This window comes from Notamacropus eugenii, chromosome 1 (assembly GCF_028372415.1).
Source record: "Notamacropus eugenii isolate mMacEug1 chromosome 1, mMacEug1.pri_v2, whole genome shotgun sequence".
NCBI classification, from domain to species: Eukaryota; Metazoa; Chordata; class Mammalia; order Diprotodontia; family Macropodidae; genus Notamacropus; species Notamacropus eugenii.
In genome coordinates, this window is record NC_092872.1 from 313425606 (window position 1) to 313445759 (window position 20154).

The following is a 20154-nucleotide window of genomic DNA, read 5'->3' on the forward strand; positions in this document are numbered from 1 at the left end:
TATAAACTAACAGAACGGGGATAGCCACAGGGCTCATTATTTTCTTGATACAGGAAACTCCTAGATGAGGAAATTCCCTCTACCATGTAGAACAGTATCTTTTCTGTAAGTCTCTGAGTGACTCAGGGCACTGAGAGTTAAAGAGATTTTCCCCAGGATCATGCAGTATCAGGAATGGATCTTGAAATGTTTTAAATTGTTTTAACTTAACTTTTACTTCTCTCTACTATTGTTTGTCATAAGAGAAGAGTTATAGCCAATTAAGTTTTGTCTTTGCGCGGCCCCTCTCCCCCCATCTAAAGTACTGATTGGGCAATGGAACCTGGACCCTGAACTTTCCCATACAACCCAGCCCCTGGCATTTGCCTGAGGCATCTTGTGTCCAACCCAGTCAATCTGGATACTCAATAATCCTTTTAACTGCCCTTTCATGGTGTCTCTCAGACCGCTTTTTTCATTGTCTGCACCTGGTCCACCCCAGGCTATTCACCACTCCTTAATATCTTCTTACAGTCTTTTCTGTGCCAATAAGATAAATATCAACCTTACCCCTATGAAATTGCACAGATTCCTTCACTCTCTACGTGACTGGAATGTCTGACTGGTCAAATTTCGAGGCAGATTACCTGTGTCCTTACATTTCAGGGTTTCCACTGATGGGGTGCTTGGGTGCCTGTGCTTGGGCCCCAAAATCACATTTCTCTTTAAAAATCACATTTCTCCCTAGCCTCAAAACACTATCCCAGGCAGTTTCTTCCCAGCCTGTCCCAGCAACAACCGTTATCTCCCTTCCTGATATAGTAGTCTGCTGCACCTAGAGAGCTTATTAATCTAAACCAACTGTGTATTGACTGAATGGGCTGTGCACTGGGTCATAACGACACTTACTACTCACTGACCAATCCTATGTATCCTAGACCTAGACATACGTATACTCCCTTACATTTATCTCATCTAACAAGACACTGATGAGAACAGCCTGGGTATTTCTGGGTCAGCTCTGATTGCTAGTTGACTTAATGATGTTTCAGGTCTAAAACCACACCTCCACGTAGTCCCTCCTTGGGCTATTTCCTGATGAATTTTGGGTAAAATACCTGAGCAGTAGATACCAAAAGTGCATGTTCCTTAACCACTCTTTAACAACTCCCTAATCCTGTCCTGAATTACATAATTAGCATGTTTGGCACATGTTTCACTACAGAATATCCTATATAAACTTTACATGTACACCTCTAAGGTTGCAGGTTCGTAAGAACTCTTGCCAGCCAAAAAGCATAATAAATCTTTACCATGACCTCAACAATGCTTGAGTCCATGAATTCTCCAGATGGCCCACATAGGGAATTCTAGTCTTGGAGTTCCTGTAATCCCTTCCCCCCCCCCCACCCCCACCCCTGCACCCCCTCCAGCCCTCACCACCAGCACTCTAAACTGCAAACAGTACCAATAACAGTTCTGAAAAACTTGTGTCCTGGAGAACTTTGTAACCACACCAGAGGCAACAAGCACCCCTATCATCTCCACTAGCCCTGACTGGATGTGCAGTTTCCAACATTGTGGGTATCACAATAAAAACAAATGAGATCATGGGCTTACGTCTGGTATCACTTTTGTGCCACGATCAGCAAAGTGTTTGGCTACAGAGCAGATCTGATGGTAGTAGGACCATTTACATTACTCACCAAGACAGAGCTGGATATGGTGCTTGCCTGTTGCCCAAGTTCTATGAACTAGTCATTTGCCACCCCATAATAGATGGAAATAGTGATCTTTGCAACACGTTACTTTCTTACCTAGATAACATGCCCAGAGGTGTAACATTAAGTGATCCCATCAGCATTGCAAGGGCCATCCCAGGAGCTTCCCGTTCTATTACTTCTTTTGTAGCCTGTAATGAAAGATTAAATAGCACACTGAATGAAATTAACTAAATAATGGGGGGTGAGGGGGGAAAGGTATAGGGGCAGAGAGAATGAAACTAACTTGAAAATTAGAGCCCACTCTCTCGTCCAATACGTTTGTATTTTTTGAAAATAGAACCTACTCTCTACCAGTGTCCAATGGTCTATAGCAGGGATATGAAAATACAGTGAGCAAGACAATTAGCACAGAGACTACTTCCCTGTCAGCTTCTTTTGTCCCTTGAAAATCAACTAGAATAATGTTTCAGAAGAAGACAGTAAAAATTTTACCTCCCTTCCCTTAACCTAATTTAAAAATTCCAAAGAATAACTCAAAATAATGCAATCGATCTCAGCATATCAAAAGTTTTCTAGAAAAATTCAAAACCAGCATTAGTAAGGGACCTAATAAACATAAACATATTTACTATTATTCAGATTTTCAGGTCAGAAATCTGGGGTTCTTAGATTATTCTCCCAAAGATTGGATCTGATTTCAATGATTTAGGGAATGTCATATAAGGAAACTCCTTTTTACCAACGTAGGCTGGCCCCTTTTCTTTGCACAGGGTCACACAATAAGTGTATATGATAGATATGGAACATTAATCCAGGTCTTCCTGGCTCTTTATCTGTTATGCCATGGCTGCTTATCATGTGTGAAATAATTAAACAAGCCAACCACAGACTCAATCCATGGCTTTTTGAGGTCCTTTGTTTATTTAATGATAGGGCTCAAAAGGATCTGAAGAAGTAATCTAAAGTGAATATCAAGCTGGGGCATACAACGCTCCAGTGCAGACTGAACCAGATTAAAATGTAATTGAGAAATGTTTTAACAAAGTAAGTAAAAATAGATTACAACATTGTAATGTTAATTATGTTAATGAGAGCTAAAGCTCTTCCCCACTCATTAATGGGCCTGCCCATTAAGGGAAGTTTGATTAGGGGAGATTTGTTTTGTAGAAAGACCTACACCTTTTGTTAATGAGGCACTGGTCCTCAAGGGTTGTGATGCCCTGTGGCTCTGAAAAGTTTATGTATATTCTGAGGTGAGGTTTTGTCTTGGGGCTTTCTTACTGGAAGTGTTTATACTCAGGTGAGACTCTGGGTAGTCACTAAGGAGCCCCTTGGCTTTCAAAACCCAGATGTTGGTGTTTCTCTCTCTGGTAACTACGTATGTATGGTCAGACAATTGCAAGCCCTGTCTGTTGGTCTTTTTTTCTCTGTTTGTATTTTCTCTAATGTTCAGGATGCTGACTTTTTCTCCTGAACTAAGTGAATGATATATGTGCTTGATTAAAGTGGATTGTTGACCCCTCAAAAGTTGCTTTCCTTTTAGAAAAGCAGATATAAGAACCTATACAGCAGGCCTTTCTGTGTATGCTGGGGTCCTTGCTGGTACAAACATAGATAAGGTCAATTTGCCAATTTGCAGCATGCAAGTCAACGTGCATGCAGCTTGTAGGTAATATGTTTCTAATTGACTTTGACACCACAGATCTAGACCATTTCCTCTGTTAAAGCAAAAGAAAAACTCTAAATTGTAACTTTTTCCATGTACCTGATGTAAAGGAGGTGCTGAATAAATGCTTATTGGTTGATTAAGTGATTCATAATATACATCAATGAGCTATTTTGAAAAATGAGTAAAAATGAAGAAATGGTCTTCATCGCCACTGAGAACAGATGAGGTTAAACTCTGATAAATGTGAAGAATAACTACCTGAGAGAGAGCAGTTACACAAATGGAATGGGTCACTGAGGGATGTGGCAGAAGTTCCCTTCATAAGAATCAAAATCAGTTAATCAACAGAAAAGCATTTATTAAATGCTTACCATATGCCAGGTACTGTGCTAAATGCTGGGGATACAAAGAAAGTAAAAAATTCAAAATCCCTGGCTTCAATGAGATTATATTATAGTGGGGGAGACAACTTGTAAATTAAAAGGTACACATACAATATATGCAGAGTAGAAGGAAAGTAACCTTAGAGACAGAAGAAGGCTCAGTTAGCTAGAGGGAACCAGGAACACCTGTAGGAAGTCATCTGTGAACTGCGTCTTGAAAGAAGCTAGGGGTGTCAAGAGTAGGAAATGAGGAGCTACTACATTTCAGACAGAGGGGACAGTTCAGACAAAGGAACATGGAAATAAGAGATGAGAATTTGTGTGTGAATAACTGGAATGTAGAGTACATGCAGGAAAGTTAAATGTGAGGATGCCTGAAGTGTAGAAAGAGACCAGAATGTGAGGAGACCTCTTAATCGACAAATAGAGAACTTTAGGAAAAGTACTTTGTCAGCTATGTGGAAGATGGATTGAAGAAAGGAAAAACTTGAAGCAGGGAGACCAAACAGAAGGCCATTGTAAATGTCTTGGTGAGGGCCTGAATTATGGTGTTGGCTCTGTGCGACAAAAGGAGACACACAGGAGAGATGTTGTGAAGGTAGAAATGACAAATTTGGCAAGCTTGGTATGTTGTATGATACAAATGTGAAGAAAAAAATGCAGGTATAAAAAAACCTATAAAACAGAGAATTTCACTGGACAATCAATCAGCATGCAGTTATTAAATGCTTACTATGCACGAGGCACTGGGGACACAAACATGATAAATGAAACAACTACTTTCAAGGAATTTACATTCTAATGTGGGGGAAAGAAAGGCAGGGAGGGAATAGGGCAAATTATGGTAGAAGACAACAAGAGTGATATTTTTGTGGTAGGGATGGAGAGATTGGTCCCAAATCAGATCAAAACTGCAAACACACCTAGGTTCAGGCTAAAGTCTTTGGCAAAACAGTTAAAATGTATCATGTATATAAAATAAAAATTTATAACTTTTTAATAGGCAATAAAAAGGAGATATGGATAGTAATGTCCTCTACAACTCTAAAACTATGATCCCATGAATACTGGTCAGTTAATTGAGAAGATTTGCATATCAGATGTGGAAGACCATTGGAATCAGGATATCACAGAATGATAAATGTACATTTGAAAGAGACCTCAGGTCCATTTAATCCAACTCCCTACATTTACAGCTAAGGGAAAGAGAGGTTTAGTGACTTGCTGAAGCTAACAAAGATAGTATTAACACATTGAGGATTTAAAGTCAGGTCCTTGGACTCCAAATCTAGCACTCTCTCTAGAGCACTTTGCTATCTCCTACTACCACTGTGCAGATGTGCTATTCACTCAACCCCTCTGAACTTCAGTTCCCTTCTCTATAATGAGAGATAATAATACTTGTTCTACTACATACATTTACCAGTTTGTTACAATGAAAGCACCATATTACTGTTAGTCACATTAATAATCATTATTATTTGACTACCAGTCTTTCAAACTCTAGCATAATATAGGCTAATGCAGCACTAAGCAGCATCCAAGGTTTCAAACTAAAGTAGGCCAGAATAATAAATAAATCACCCCCTGAATTAAACATCTTTTGGAAAGAGGACAGTTTTAAGTGGAGGGTATATGTAGGTATACGGATAGGAAGTCTGTATTGGGAATCAGTAGTCCAGAGAATTCCTTAATTCTTTTTTATTTTTAACAGAAGGTAGGTGGTATCTTTAAGAGTGGGAATAACTTACTTACATTTCAATGCACAACTAAAGATGGTAGTACTCATTTATTAACCAGCCCATTCTCCCTCATTTTGCAAATCCAATCAATCTAGTGTGGTTCTTTATGTCTAGTGAAACATCACAAGGTAATTCCTTGTTTTGTCTACTTAACTAAACTGTACTAACTTCTCCAAAGAACTTTAACACTCTGTACAACATCTAATTTGGGCTATGCTAATCGAAGAGACAAAAGTGTTATGATGAGCTATATATGGAATCAACCTTGAAGGTTGTATTCAGATTCTCAAGATTAACCTATTGTAAGGCACACATAATTAAAATGATTTTCCCATGGCTGCACAGTTAGTCAGTGGCAGTCAGGCCAATACTTGGGTCTCCTGGTCCCTAACTATTTTTTTCCTTTAGAGACACCATCTCTCAGATATTTGTTTCCCAGAATCTGAGCTTCAAGGGAACAATGTTTTTACTATTCTTGGGCTATGAATCAATACTGAAAATATTGAATTTTCAATACTGAAAACTGTTTTAGAATTAGTGGGACAGATTTATTTTAATAAAAATAAATAATAAATAAATAAATATCTGAGAAGTTATAAGACTGTGATAACAGGGAAGGTGGAAGGTCAGAAAAATATGGGGAGAATTAAAAGTTTCATTATATACTACTTTGATAGATCCCAAAATATGGCACATAACATGCACTTCCTCCTCCAGTCTAACTAAAGACTTCCTTTAAGTCCCTTAAAATCTCATCTCCTACTGTAAGTCTCCCTAACCCCTCTTAATGGCAGTACCTTCCATCTGTTACTTATTTCTTATTTATCCTGCATAAGGCTTGTTTTGTATAAATGTGTAAGGTATCTCCTCCATTAGACTGAGAACTACAGGGTAGGGACTATCATTTGCCTGTTTGTATTCCCAGAGATTAGCATAGTGCCTGGCACATAGTAAGTGTCTAATAAATGATTATTAAATTAAATATGGCATGGCTTATGGTAAAGTTAAATAAAACTAACAACCATAGAACTTCAGATGAGAGGGTATAAATTGCTGATTTACAATGGGAGCTCTCTATGTAAATGAAATCACAAGGCTAGACTTCCTTCCACTCTCCTTCATAGCAACAACAGTATTGGAGGAGACAAGAGGGCAGGTGTTTCAAAGCAATACCATTCATTACAGTTCCAAATCTGGTAATGATTTAGAAAAGAATGGCATATTTACATTTTAGTTTCTAATCATGGCCACAGTCTTTATTTTATATAACACCTTCAAATATCAAGGCATCCAAATGCCGCCTGGTACCTATATTACCTCAGCAGAAAAATAAGAAAATATAAACTGAATTTGAGAATCACACCACTCAGATTCTACAAAAGCATGTCTTAAAAAGATGTGAAATATAATAAATTATACATAGAAAGGGCAAAGATTCATTTTAATTGCTATTATCCCATTCTGTAATAATCTCCCAAATTAAACTTCCTGGAGTGAACCAGTTCTTGAGATGTACACAGGATTCTTTGTTCTTTTAGGAAGATAAGTTAAATCATTCAGAAAAGTCCATGAAGAACTTGTGCCTTTTAGGCAGATTCGACACATTTTATAATATGGAAAGAAAATATATCACTTAGTATGGCAATGTGTCATCAATACCTTACTGACAGAGTTTAAACAGAGAGGCATATAAAACTGTAGAGAGAAAAACCCATCTCCCCCCAATTTTTAAAAACATTTTATTTCAAGTAGTAAGTTCTAAATTCTAGTCTTCCCTCCCCCGCAAAAAAGATGGCAAGCAATCAGATATAGGTTACACATGTGCAATTACGTAAAACATCTCCATATTGGTCTTTTTGTACAAGACAGTCCAATAAAAGAAAATAAAATGAAATAAAGAAAGGGGAAAATAACATGCTTCAGTCGGTATTCAGTTCTCTCTCTAGAGGTGAGTAGTATGCTTCATTATTAATCCTTTGGGATTATCTTGGATCATTACATTGCTGAGAATAGCTAAGTCATTCACAATTCTTCACTGAACAATGCTACAGTTACTATATACAATGTCCTCCTGGTTCTGTTTGCTTCACTGTGCATCAGTTCATGTAAGTCCAGATTTTTCTGAAATTACCCCGCTTCTCATTTCTTACAGCACAATAATATGCCACTACAATCATAGCTTGTTTAATCATTCCTCAATTGATGGCCATGCCTTTGGTTATCAATTCTTAGACACTACAAAAGTAATTGCTATAAATACTCTTGTACAAATAGGTCTTTCCCTCTTTTTTTGGATGTCTTTGGGATAAGATCTTTGCTGAATCAAAGGGCATGCACAATTTTATAGCATTTTGGGCATAGTTCCAAATTGCTCTCTAGAATGGTTGAATCAGTTCACAACTTCACGAACAGTGCATTAGTGTCCCAGTTTTCCCGCATCCCTTCCCAACATCCAACATTTTCCTTTTTTGCTATATCAGTCACTCTGATAGGTGTGAGGTGGTACCTCAGAGTTTTTTTATTCACATATCTCTGAGCAATAGTGATTTAGAATATTTTTTCATAGATAGCTTTGATTTCTTTGTCTGAAAACTGCCTGTTCATATCCTTTGACCATTTATCAATTGCGGAATGAATTATTTTTATCAATTTGATTCAGTTCTCCACGTATTTGAGAAATGAGGCCTTTATGAGAAATAATGGTTGCAAAATCCTTCCTTCCCTCTAGTTTTATACTTTTCTTATAGTTTTATTTGCATTGATTTGTTTCTGCAAAACCGTTTAAATTTTTATATAATCAAAATTAGCTATTTTATGTTTTGCAATCCTCTCTACATCTTCTTCAGTCCTAAATTTCTCCTTTGCTCACATATCTGACTGATAAACTATCCATGCTCTCTCAATTTACTTATGATATCACACTTTGTGTGTTAATTATGTGCTCATTTTGAACTTATTCTGGTATATAATATGAGATGTTGGTCTATACCTAGTTTCTGCCATACTCTTCTCCAGTTTTCACCAGTTTTTGTTAAATAATGAGTTTTTGTTCCAAAAGCTTAGCTATTTAGGTTTATCATATACTAGATTACTATAGTTATTTACTATAATGTAACATATATCTAATCTGTTCTGCTGATCCACCATTCTATTTCTTAACCAGTACCAGACTGTTTTGATAATTACCACATTTCAATACAGTTTGAGACATGGTATCGCTAGACCACCTTCTTTTGTACTTCCTGCCCCATTATTCCCTTGATATCCTTGAGCTTTTGTTTTACCAGATGCATTTTGTTATTATTTTTTCTAGCTCTATAAAACAATTTGACAGGATGATAATATATGATGGTATGTTGCTGAATGAATACTTTAATTTAGGTAGAATTGTAATTTTTATTATATTGGCTTAGTCTACCCATGAGTGATTAATATTTTTGCAATTGTTTGAACTATTTTTGTGAAAAGTATTCTACAGTTGTATTCATATAGCTCTGGGGTTTTTCTTGGCAGGTACACTCCCAAATATTTTATATTGTCTATAGTTATAATAAATGGAATTTCTCTATCTCTTGATGTTGGATTTTGTTAGTAATATATAGAAATACTGATGATTTATGTGGCTTTATTTTGTATCCTGTGATTTTGCTAAAGCTGTTAATAATTTCAAATAGTTTTTTAGCTGATTCTCTAGAATTTTTTAAGTATATCATCTGAACATCTGGAAAAAGTGCTGGTTTTGTTTCTTCATTACCTATTCTAATTCTTTCGATCCTTTTTCTTCTCTTATTGCCATACCTAACATTTCCAGTACAATATTAAAAAACAGAGGTGACAATGGGCATCCTTGTTTCACCTCTGATTGTAACAGGGTGAAGACTTCTAGCTTATCCCCATTACAAGATGATTTTAGACAAACATTACTTATCATTTTAAGGTAAAATCTATTCTTATTTATTCTCTAGTATTTTTGATAGGAATGGGTGCTGTATTTTGTCAAAGGCTTTTTCTGCATCTATTGAGATAACCATATGATTTCTGTTGGTTTTGTTAGTGATATGATCAATTATGCTGATAGTTTTCCTAATGCTGAATCAGCCCTGCATTCTTAGTATAAATCCCACCTGATCCTAGTTTATGATCCTTGTGATATATTGCTGTAATCTTTTTGCTGGTATTTCAATTAAAACTTTTTTACATCAGTATTCCTTAGAGAAATTGTTCTATAATTTTCTATTTCTGTTTTGGCTCTCCCTGGTTTAGATATCAGCACCATATTTGTGTCATAAAAGAAATTTAGTAGAACTCCTTCTTCACCTATTTTTCCAAATAGTTTATAAAGTATTGGAGTTAATTGTTCTTTAAATGTTTGGTAGAATTCACTTGTGAATTTATCTGGTCTTGGGGACTTTTTCTTAGAAAGTTCATAGATGACTTGTTCAATTTCTTCATCTAAGACTGTGTTATTTTATTTCTTCCTGCGTTTGGGTAGATTATACTGTTGTAGATATTCATCCATTTCAATTAGACAGCTAAATTTATTGACATATAATTGGGTAAAATAGCTCCTAACTATTGTCTTAATTTCCTCTTCACTGATGGTGAATTCATCCTTTTCATTCTTTATATTGGTAATTTGGTTTTCTTCTTTCTTTTTTAAAAAATCAAAACCAAAGATTTATCTATTTTATTGGATTTTTTTTTCATAAAACCAAAGCTTGGTTTTATTTATTAGTTCTGTAGTTTTCTTAATTTCAATTTTATTAATCTTTCCTTTGGTTTTCAGAATTTCTAATTTGGTATTCAATTGAGGATTTTTAATTTGTTCTTTATCTGTTTTTTTTAAGTACATGCCCAATTCATTGACCTCCTCTTTATTTTATTCATGTAAGCATCTAGACATATAAAACTTCCCCTAAGAATCACTTTTGCTACATTTCATAAGTTTTGGTATGTTGTCTCATTATTGTCATTCTCTTGGGTGAAGTTATCCTTATATCAATTCTGAGGTGGTTTTCTAGTTGTTTGGAGAGGAATTTGGGAGAGTTTCCCTTCCTCACTCTGCCATCTTGGTACTGGAAATCAAAATCCACCTTTCTACTTAGCATTTAAACATGAGGCATAATTAATATAAATGTATGAAGTACTTCCACTTCCTTTTCTTTGCAACCTCTTCCTTTCTGACTCCTCCAAAACTAACTAATTTTTGACACTGACAGTAAAGAAAGCCAGAAATGAATCTAAAAAGAGAAAGAAGACCAGGAAATAGAGGGTATAAAGATATGAGTAGAGAGGGTAAGAAAAGGAGAACTTAAGATAAGGAACAGAGAGTAGAATTAAAGCAGGGTGTTGCTGGGGGACAGAGAAATAGTGAAGTCAAAGTCAGATGACAAAGGATTCACTTAGGGCAACATGGAGTCACTGTGGTGGACATGAGTTTCTTCATCTCTAAAATAAGAGATATAAACTACATGATCTGTAAGGTCCTTCCAGAATCCAATATTCTGTCATTCTAATTTTCATAGACAATGCGAAGGCAAACTTTCCCAGTTCTTGCCTCATTACTCCAAATTAGTGGAGTTCAAGATGAAGAGTTTATACTGTGCTTATATGTGATCTTTAAAAATAGCAATTAAAAATAGTTTCTTTCCTTTTCACCTCTAAGTGACTGTAGTTATGAATCACCTCCAATGGAAGAAAAATGTTATATATCATGATCCTTTTTCTCTCCCCTTGAGTAGTAATACTTTGAAGACATCATTAGTTAAAGTTCTAAAGAGGCTTCCAAAACAGATGAAGTTGCAAAAGAACACCATAAACAATGACTATATAGTGTATGAAAGCTGTCCATGAAATTCAAGCCCACTTTTTAATTCCACAGAAAAAAGTAATCTTGAAAACTCATTGCTAAGAGACAATGTGACTATTAAATAGAAAATATGCAACAACAAAATCCCAAAGCGTTTCAAACCAACAGAAATGTGGGACTTTTTCTGCTCCACAGCTATTTCTGGTTGGAGAGATTTAATCTAAAAGGCTCCTCTTGCTAACTAACATTTCTCACACTGCCATCTGCTACTTAACCTTCAGAGACTATACTTTAGGGTTGGCCTTAAATAAGACAGAAAGGCTGAGCAAACAAAAAAAATCACCTGGGGGAGGATTCCATTCTTTCAGGACAGTAGTCAGTCAACTAGTATTTATTAAGCACCTACTATGATATGGGCCAGGCTTTGTGCTAAACCCCGGGGATACAAAGAAAGGTTAAAACAAACAACAGCAGCTCCAGCTGCCAAGGTGCTCAGAATCTAAATGGAGAGATAACATACAAACAAATATGTACAAACAAACAACATTGGGGGATGGTCTCAGAAGGAAGGCACTATAATTAAGCTGAACTGGGAAAGGTTTTTTGCAGAAGATAGGATTTTAGCAGACACCTGAATGAAGCCAGGGAAGCTAGGAGCCAAAGATGAGGACAGCCTTCCAGAATAGATGACAAAATATGAAAACACTAAGAGTTAGAAGATGGAGCGTCATGTTCACTGAATCACAGAATATGTTGAGCAGAATAAAGTGTAAGAAGACTGGAAAGGTAGGAAGCAGTCAAGTTCTGAAGGGTTTTAAAAGTCAAATAGGGGATTTTGTATTTGATCCTGGAAGTTAATAGGTAGTGATAATATTTAATATAAATTTTAGACTTTAATACGGTTCAAAGTTTGAATTAAGAAGAGCCTGAACCTAATAGTCCCCTTTGTTTAACTTAGAGGATGCCTTTTGATGTCAAGCAAATGGGACTTCCTTACCAGACCCTTCTTCTAGTATCCTAGTGATAAGAGAAAAACACAGATACCTTGGGTTGTAACTTCAGCTTTGTCAACTCTGTTAAGATAAACAACTTCAAAGGCATGCTAGGGAAAGAAGATGCCCAGAGCTTGGGATCATAAAACCCAACTGATGCTACTTTGTTTTCAGTGTGTTTATCTAAGAGAACTCCTTTCTCACGGCAAAATGTATATAAGCCAGAAGATTTCTGTACTGGGTAGCCAGAACATTTCTGGCTCCATAAGGCATTATGTTACCGTTGTCTTTAATAGGGAATTGATTAATTAATTAATTAAATCATAAAATGTATGCATTTAGCTTGTTGCTTTTTCTTAACAAGTTTTCAGTTCAACAGTAGTTACTGGTAGCATGGTGGAACACTTGGGTAGAGTAATGGGCCTGTAGTTGGGAAGATCTGTGTTAGTGACCTTGGTCAAATCGCTTAACATTTTTCTACCTCAGTTTCCTTAAATATATAAATGTATAAATAAATAAAAACTCCCAAGGTTTTTCAGAGTGTAAAATAATATTTTAAAGTTCCTTGTAAACTTTAAAGTGCTACATAAATTCCAGTTATTATTATTGAATGGGGAGGGGATGATATGGTTGGAACCTGTGCTTTCACTTAGGCAGCTGGATTGGAATAGGAAGAAACTCAGGCAGGGAGACTCTTCGGGACCCTATTTGGGCTTTTCTTGGCAGACAATGGAGTGGTCTGCCATTTCCTTCTCCAGTTCATTTTACAGATGAAAATACAGGGGAAAACAGGGTTAAATGACTTGCCTAGGGTCAAACAGGTAGTGTCTCAAACTCAATTTGAACTCAGTAATCTTCCTGACTCAAGACCTAGTACTCCATCTACTTTGCCATTTACATGCTCCAGGGAGACCAACCAGTAGGCTATGAAAACAGTATAGGCATGAAGTGATAAGGGCCTGATAACAGGGTGGTGGCAGTGTCAGAAAAGAGATGCTAGAAATAATAGGGCTTTATAACTGATTGCATAGGGTGTTTCTGACTGTTAACTGATTGGAGAAATGGACAGAATAGGAGAGACAAGTGATAGCTTATAGTTTTTCAAACCTCTACCATCTATTTTTTGGGGCAGCTAGGTGGTGCAGTGGATAGGCCACCAGTGAAGGAGTCAGGAAGACCTGAGTTCAAATTTCACCTCCGACACATGCCACTCACTAGCCGTGTGACCTTGGGCAAGTCACTTAACCCCAATTGCCTCATCCTGGGTCATCTCCAGTCATTCTGATGAATATCTGGTCACTGGATTCAGATGGCTCTGGAGGAGAAGTGAGGTTGGTGACCTGCACAGCCCTCCCTTATTCAAAACATAGTCAAGTGCAAGTCATGTCATCATTTCTCTGACAGCATGGTCTTCTTTGGCAACAAAAGATGAACGTACCATATCATCTATTTTAAGAGAAAGAATATATTTTTCCTGAGTCTCTTTTTCAGGTTTCTTGATCGTGCTCCAGACAACAGTGCAAATAAGGGGATAAACTGAGGAAAAATAAGAAGGGAGATATTTCAGTGGTTTAGGTCATTCCCTTAGGAATGATACTCTATCAATGCTGGTCCATACCTTCTCTGGAACTTATAGTCTCAGAGAGTTGCATACAACATGGAGAGGTTAAGTGACTTGCCCAAGGTTATATAATCAGCATATGTCAAAAATGAACCTTTAAGTGGAACAGGTATATTTAGTGAAGACCCCTCAGGAGCCCCTTTGTGTCAGCCCTGTTTGTCTCACCTAGCCCTGAGAAACCAAACAATAGAGATTCTGGGGTTTTTTTCCTTAAAATTCTTTTTGGGCTATGAGATAGTCCTTGACAGAGACTGCCTTTACACTCCCTTATCTCCTTTCCTAGACATTACCTGACAGTCCTTGAACAGGAGTTGCTCACTCCCATATCCCTCCCTTTTCTAAAAATTACTCTTGTATACTTATTCTTTGTTGCTGGGGTAGATTTTCTATGGATAGACTGTACTCTCAAAGCCCAGCAAATGGAGTAAGAGGAAGGGGGTTAAAGTGGGGGTATTGTGGTCAGGGTCGCCCTGCTCAGTCACTGCCATCTTGAGCACAGGCAGGAGTGCCCTTTCTCGAGAAAGCTGAATAGATATCTTTCCTTTTTACTCCTTTGGTCAAGACTCTAATTTTATTAAGGGGGTCATCCCACACACCTTGAACTCAGGGTTTCCTGGGTTTTAAGACTAGCATTTTATACCACGCTGCCTTAATATTAACTATCTAAATTCATTTGACTTCTGCCAACTAAAAAAGGTGATGGACTCACTCAACTTATTTGACATAAGATTTTTAAAAATTAATATAATTAGTGTTTTAGAGACAACTTGGAAAAGATCTAACGTTATGGAAAAATCAGAAAAAGCCTACTGGGGAATTAAGAAAACCATTTTATTCCTTCAGGAGGATATAATTTTACTGATAATGTATATCTTTTCTCTGAGTTAATAGAGGTTTCAATCTTTTGTTACTAGTATAATTTTTTTAAGAATGTGACATTAAAATGTATATGTGAGCCTAGCAATAAGGACATTTCCATAATTATATTGTATACCATTATGATACTTTATTATTTTTTCTCTGTCAATTTCATTACCAGATTACTAGAGGCAATCAAATCCCTAGCAACTTATCAAGACAATTGAAGATTATTTTTCCTCCATTCTTAATAGAAAGGCTTATCTTTAGTTTCTTTATATTGAGTATCTTTAGAGACTAAAGCACTTTTCTACAACTGATTTAAATAAATTCTTTATTGTTAAATCAAATGAACTTTTCTGATTTATCATTTGTTATGAATTCTCTTCAGTATTTAATACTTTTTGCCATACTGGACAAAACTTTTTGTCTACTTCTGGATCTCTCTTTCCTCTCAGTTTTCATGACATTGCTTTGTTATAGTGTTCTATGAGTCTGACTGACTCCTTTTTCTTTTTGCAAGATCATTATCCCTGGTCATTCCCTAAGAATAAATGTAACCTGGGGCTCTATTTTAGTCCCTCTCCTCTGTATTTTCTCAGTGATTTTTATAAGTTCCCACTGATTCAACTATCAACTACTAAATCCTCCTATTCAGCATTCATCTCTTTGGTGCCCTGTTATCAATACCTGCCTACCAGACAAAATGAATAATTCTCAAATTTAAAAATGCAAATTTCCCTCTAAATTTGCCCTTCCCTATAACTTTCCATTTTCTGTGAAACATACTACATTCTTCCAGTCACTCACATTTGTAAATTCAGAATAATCTGCCCTCTCCTTCATTATCCAATCAGTTGCTTTCTTGTTATAATTTTACCCCTTCAACATCTCTTGAATTCATATTATTCTTTCTACTCATACCAAAATCATCTTTTGGACTACTGTAATACCCTCTTAATTGGTCTTCTTGAATCTACCCACCCCTCTATAATCCATCCTCCACACAGATATACTGATATTCCCAAAGAATAGTTCTAATCATACTATTCTTCTCCTGCTTAAGCAGCTTTAATGATTTCCTATTATCACTGTAATAAAATATTAAATCTCTCCTCTGTTTGTCATTTAAAGCCCTTCACACTCTGGATCCAGTCTAGCTTTCTAGGGTAATTATATATTATTCTCCCACCATTTCCCCATTATTCTGTATTTCAGTCTACTCTCTCTTTCCTAGATAGAGTATTTCATTTCCCACCCCAATACCTTTGCACAAGCTGTTGCCATGCTTGGAATGTGCACCCTCTGCTTCTTACCCTCTTGAAAACCCTTACTTCCTCTAGCTTCAGATCAAATGCAACCTCCTTCAAGAGGACCTTCCTAGTTCCCCTGAATATACCCTGAATTTATTTATATGTGAATATCTCATACCCTCTTCTCCCCCTACTCTTCACCTTCAGCTTGTGGAAATCAGTGACAGTCTCATTTTTGCCTTTGTAGTCTCAGTGTCCAGCACAGTATATGCAATAAATGTGCTTAGTAAGAGCTTGTTGACTGATTCCAGGAAATATAATATTTAAAACGTTGTATTTCTACTCTTCTACACATGCTTTTCAGTAATTTTTAAAGCATGGATTATTTATCTTTGATTTTTTTTTTTTATGCTATATGGAAGGATATAAAGTATTCCCTAAAGTTGTACTGTTTCATCACTGGTTATCTTTAACTACTTAAAAAATAAAATTCTGTTTTATTCTACCTCTTGAAATTCAATACATGGTTAATAGAAAGCTATCAAAACTTTTCATTTCTGAGGTTTGGGAAACCATGAAGTTGAAAGATGATCTCATTTGAGACAACAGTGAAAGGCTCCTGGGTAGTCAGAACATTTGATTGGTGAGTTTGTTAGCTGTCTGGACTCCAGCCCAATGATCTATCCTCTTGGGTAAGCCACATTTTCATTTACTGTTATTGAGTGTAGTTAACTGAATAATAAATTTAAGAAGGCTACCCTCAAAACTCACATAAAGTATTTTCATTAATCTCAATGCTAACTTATGACAGGCATTGTTTATAGTGGATAGAGAGCTGGTAGACAACCTGGATTCAAGTCCTGCCTCTGATACATACTACCTATGTCTGTCAGTCAATAAGCATTTATTAAGACCTTATTATGTGTTGGATTCTATGCTAAGGATTAGTGATAAAAATAAAGGTAAACCACAGTTCTGGCTCTCAAGGACCTCACATTCTAATAGGTTAGATAATATGTAAATGAATATGTAAATATCAGATATATACAAAATAAATAGAAGACAACCTCTAAAGGAAGGGACTAGAAGTGTGGAGGATTGGAAAAAGTTGCCTATAGAAAGTAGTTTCTGTAGTTATAGATTTGAGTTGAATGTCCTGAAGGGGAGCCAAAACTTGGAAGTAAAGAAGGAAAGTATTCCAAGCATGGGAGCCTGCAATGTAAACGGAATTGGGATATCAAGAATCACGTGATATTAAAAATCATGTGTACGGAAGAGCACCTAATACAGCTGAATCATAGATTGAATGGAGGGGAGGAAAGTGTGAGAACACTGGAAACATAGGAAGGGACCAGGTTATGAAGAGCTTTAAATGTCCAAGTCAGAATTTTATATTTGATCTTGAAGATAAGAGGAAGTCATGATTAAGTATGTGTGTGAGTAAGAGCTACACTTTAGGAAAATTATTCTGGCAAAAGTGGAGGATAGATTGGAGTGGGAAAGTATTGAGTTAGGGAGAACAATCAGAATGTTATTGTAGAAAGGTAGTTGAGAGGTGATGAGGGCTTGAACTTGAATGGCAGGAGGATGTGTGCAGAGAAGAGGGTACATGAGAGATGTTGTGGAGTCAAAAATGAAAAAAAAATATGAAAATACACTGAATATGTGGGGCATGTCAGGAGTCAAGGATGATGTGGAGACTGGGTGACTATGAGGAGGGTGGTGACCTCAAAAATAGTAGGGAAATTGGGAAAAGGGGGAGAAATTGTAGGAAAAATGAGTTCACTGGAAGTTCCCATATGAATGACATACTGGGAATTCCAATGAGACCACAGGACCAGTCCAAAAAATCTATCAAAACAATAAATAATAAACAATAAATAGTAAACAGACTTACATCTTGTGTGTTTGTTTTGTTGTTGTTGTTGTTGTTAATTCTATGACTACAGATGTAGGAAACTGTTTGTTAAAAGTGAATGTAATAGCGAAGACTTCTCAAGGACCTAAGTCTAAAGTAGATCTGACCCTAGGCCTAAGTTTCAATTTCTTGGGAATCAAGTGACATGGGGGAACTCGGAACTGTGAAACCACTTTACCATCTCTCTCCCCATTTGCTCAATTTCATTTCCTTATTCCTTGTATCTGGGGCACATTTCTGAATATAAGTTGCTTGCTCAGGCTCTTGACTAAAAGGGTAAAGGGAGGTGGTTTTGTGGTTTTTGGCTATATAACCATACTTCTGCTTCTGTACTGTGCCTACCTCCTCTAGACTGCCTAGTGAAGGTGATGCCCGCTTCTCGTGAGAGCTGAATAAAGGACTTTTTGTTTGTACCTTGAGATGCCTCCAAGTAGTCAATTTGAGTAGGGGTCTTGCCATCCCACACAAAAGCTTCCTTGTTCCCTTCTTATATTTTCATTAGGGATATCCTCCAAGTATATGTAGATCATTTTCATTAAGATTTCAGAGAGATGAGATAACTATTATCAATAACTACTATGGTCACTAGTTACTGAATTCCTTTTGATCACTTTTTCCTGAATATTAATGCCATCTGTGATTGTTTCTGGTGGTTCAGTATCTTCTTGTCTTTTAGATATCTTAAAAAATTAATCCTTCAATAACTTCAAAGTTGCATTGCCTCAAACACGAATTCTTCTATCAGTGCTTGGTTGGATTCAGTTGTTAATTCTGACAATTTTCTTTTTAAAAAATAATTTATTGATATTTATTGTTTTAATAGCATAGTCATTTCTGGGGGAAAAGTTCATTCCCTCTAGGATTCTATAATTTCTTCTTCTAACTGAACTTTACATAACATAAAAATCTGACAGACCAAGTCTGACAATGTAAGTAACATTCTACTGTATTTATTTTCTCCTGTCTCTTTTCCATGAGAAGAAAAGTATGGTTCATTCTCTATTCTCTGTGATCTTCATTGGTTTTGTGATTAGCCTGAATTTTTTTTTAGAGATTTTAAAATTTATATTGTTATTTGTTGTTGTTATTTAGTTGCTTCAGACTCTTTGTGACCCCATTTAGGATTTTCTTGGCAAAGGTATGGGAATGATTTGCCATTTCCTTCTCCAGCTCATTTTACAGATGAGGAAATACAAATAAGGTTAAGTGATTTGCCCTGAGTCACACAGCAATTAAGTGTCTGAGGTCAAATTTGAACTCAGGTCCTTCCTGACTCCAGGCTGGGCATTCCATCCACTGTGCCACCTAGCTGGCCAATTACATAGTTATTGTTTTGTTTATACTGCTCTTGTGGTTCTACTTATTTCAATCTTCATTAGTTGAGACAAATCTTCCTATATTTCTCTGAAGTACTAGTATTTTTTTACTACATAGTAATGATGGGGTTCAGACTCTGGGAACCTCTCTGAACTCCCCTTGAATCTTCCCACTTAATCTGGCCTTTCATATTCAAATCTGTTGCCCTTGGCCAGCCTGGCCTTCCATTGTCTGTTACCTCTGAATTGCCCCACTTACTTCCCACCCAAGCCCTCCATTGTCTGATATCTCCTGATTGCCTCCAGGTGTTTCCAACCCTCGACCAGTCACCCTAGACCCACTGAGGTCCTCCTTGGACTTCTCAAGACCCTCTCTAAACCCCTCCTCCCATCACCTCAGACTTCAAGACAACCCCCAGATCCCTCCTGCAGCCTTTTTCTATATTTAAGTTCCATCTCACCTCCATGAAGGTGCTCAGATTCAATTCAGCTCAGACTATGTCTAGCTGAGATTCTATCTCGCCTGCTTGTTAATACAAGCATTACAAATGTTTAGGCTCCTTAGGAGTCAACCCAATATAGTGTATCTTTAATAAACTTTGTTTTTCTTTGGTTTAAAGAAGGTTTGAGTTGAATTCATTTGAGCAGGACCCTATGTGTTTACATTTTGGGGTCCCCAGCACCCTGAACCTCAACATTAATATTCCATTAAATTCATATACTAGTTTTTTTTAATTTCTCAATTGATGTACAGTCACTTTGTTTCCTATTCCTTGCTACCACAATGAGCACAGTGATAAACATTTTGCTATATAATGGGCCTCTATTTTTCTCTTTCACTTCTGAGGGATATATGCCCAGTTATCTTTGGGAGCAGGGTTTCCCCTTGG

At 36.6% G+C, this 20154-nt stretch overlaps 1 protein-coding gene across 10 annotated transcripts in view; it reads right to left on the reverse strand.

Annotated features, from left to right (window-relative positions):
- GPHN (gephyrin) overlaps positions 1 to 20154 on the reverse strand; it is a 749523-nt gene that overhangs the window by 337869 nt on the left and 391500 nt on the right. For all 10 annotated transcript variants that reach the window (XM_072629565.1, XM_072629558.1, XM_072629556.1 and 7 more), the window contains one exon: positions 1797 to 1891. In XM_072629565.1, the coding sequence (XP_072485666.1) occupies positions 1797 to 1891 (95 nt within the window). The remainder of the gene's footprint in view (positions 1 to 1796; positions 1892 to 20154) is intronic.